Genomic DNA, 1,152 nt, shown 5'->3' on the forward strand with positions numbered 1-1,152 from the left:
ATCACTACTGAACAAAAGCGAGTGAAGTGAGTAAGCACGGAACAAGCTAAATAGAAAATTGTAGCAACAAATTACTAAGGAAATAATTGTGTTAAAGTTTCAAACATAAATATACTTTCAAACTCTATATATTCTAAGAGGCAAGTTTTGAAATAATTTAAAAGATAATAGTGGAAAGTAGTCTTTATATTATGTCCTTAAAGATTATTTTCTTTCTTAAGATGCGTCATACCCAACAATTCACTTAATATGAATTATGAATATATAAGAAGGATTGTAATTAAAAGTATTTTTTTTTTTATAATTCTTAGATAACTGATATTAATTTAATCAAACCCAATTTAGTTTTGAGAGTAGTCATCGAAACGGGAAATTTGTTTTCATTCAAGGAAAGAGGTCAAGTTTTTCAAGACATATTTTAAAAAAAATAAAAATTCCAGGTAGTATCCCTGGCAGATGTATTTCATTGAATGGAGAGGGGGACTAAGCCTTACCCCTTAGTTACATCTTAGATTGCAAGCAATCAGCCAAAAAACAAAAGAGAGAATGCTTACCTAATAAGGCCACCCATTCTCTAATATACATAGGTTAGTTAGCTTACAAAAAAATTGGCCTTGTCATATTGCCACCCAAGACATATTGAAGAATGTTTTTGGAGTAAGACCTGTCTTGGCCTGGCTTTTTGTTAATATCAAAATAATAATCAATAATTTTCTTTATCAGTTGATTGGTACGTCAATAAAAACAAAAAACAGCCTACTTCCAATGGTTACACTAAAGATTCTCAAGTTCTAAAACTTAATTAAACCACCATTTAACCACAAACGTGACACAAATTAGTCCCAAAATGAAAAGCTTGGATCGGAAATTAAAACCAATAGAAGTAAAGGATCAAATATGTATTTAAATGTCAAATGCAGTACAAATTCAACATCGAGTTGCTTAACAACATTCCAGATATTCTAAAATAAGTTTACATCATTCATTCATAACAGGCTTGTTTTCACTTGCTTTTGGCCTCTTTTCCTTGGGCTTCTGCTCTTCTGTTTTCCTGTAGAATTAAACAAAAAGGTTAGAGTGAAGTGAGGCTGTTGACACGACAATGAAGGAACAAGTGGACACGAAAACTACATTAGATAAAGATACAGGAAT

General features: G+C 31.1%; 1 protein-coding gene across 1 annotated transcript in view; it reads right to left on the minus strand.

Annotated features, from left to right (window-relative positions):
• Window positions 1–856: 856 nt before the first annotated feature.
• The window catches only part of LOC102581456 (wound-induced basic protein-like), an 898-nt gene continuing 602 nt past the window's right edge, over window positions 857–1,152 (minus strand). The window contains exon 2 of the mRNA XM_006356477.2: window positions 857–1,051. Coding sequence (XP_006356539.1) covers window positions 979–1,051 — 73 coding nt within the window. The 3' untranslated portion in view covers window positions 857–978. The remainder of the gene's footprint in view (window positions 1,052–1,152) is intronic.

This window comes from Solanum tuberosum, unplaced genomic scaffold (assembly GCF_000226075.1).
Source record: "Solanum tuberosum cultivar DM 1-3 516 R44 unplaced genomic scaffold, SolTub_3.0 scf00222, whole genome shotgun sequence".
Taxonomy (NCBI): domain Eukaryota; kingdom Viridiplantae; phylum Streptophyta; class Magnoliopsida; order Solanales; family Solanaceae; genus Solanum; species Solanum tuberosum.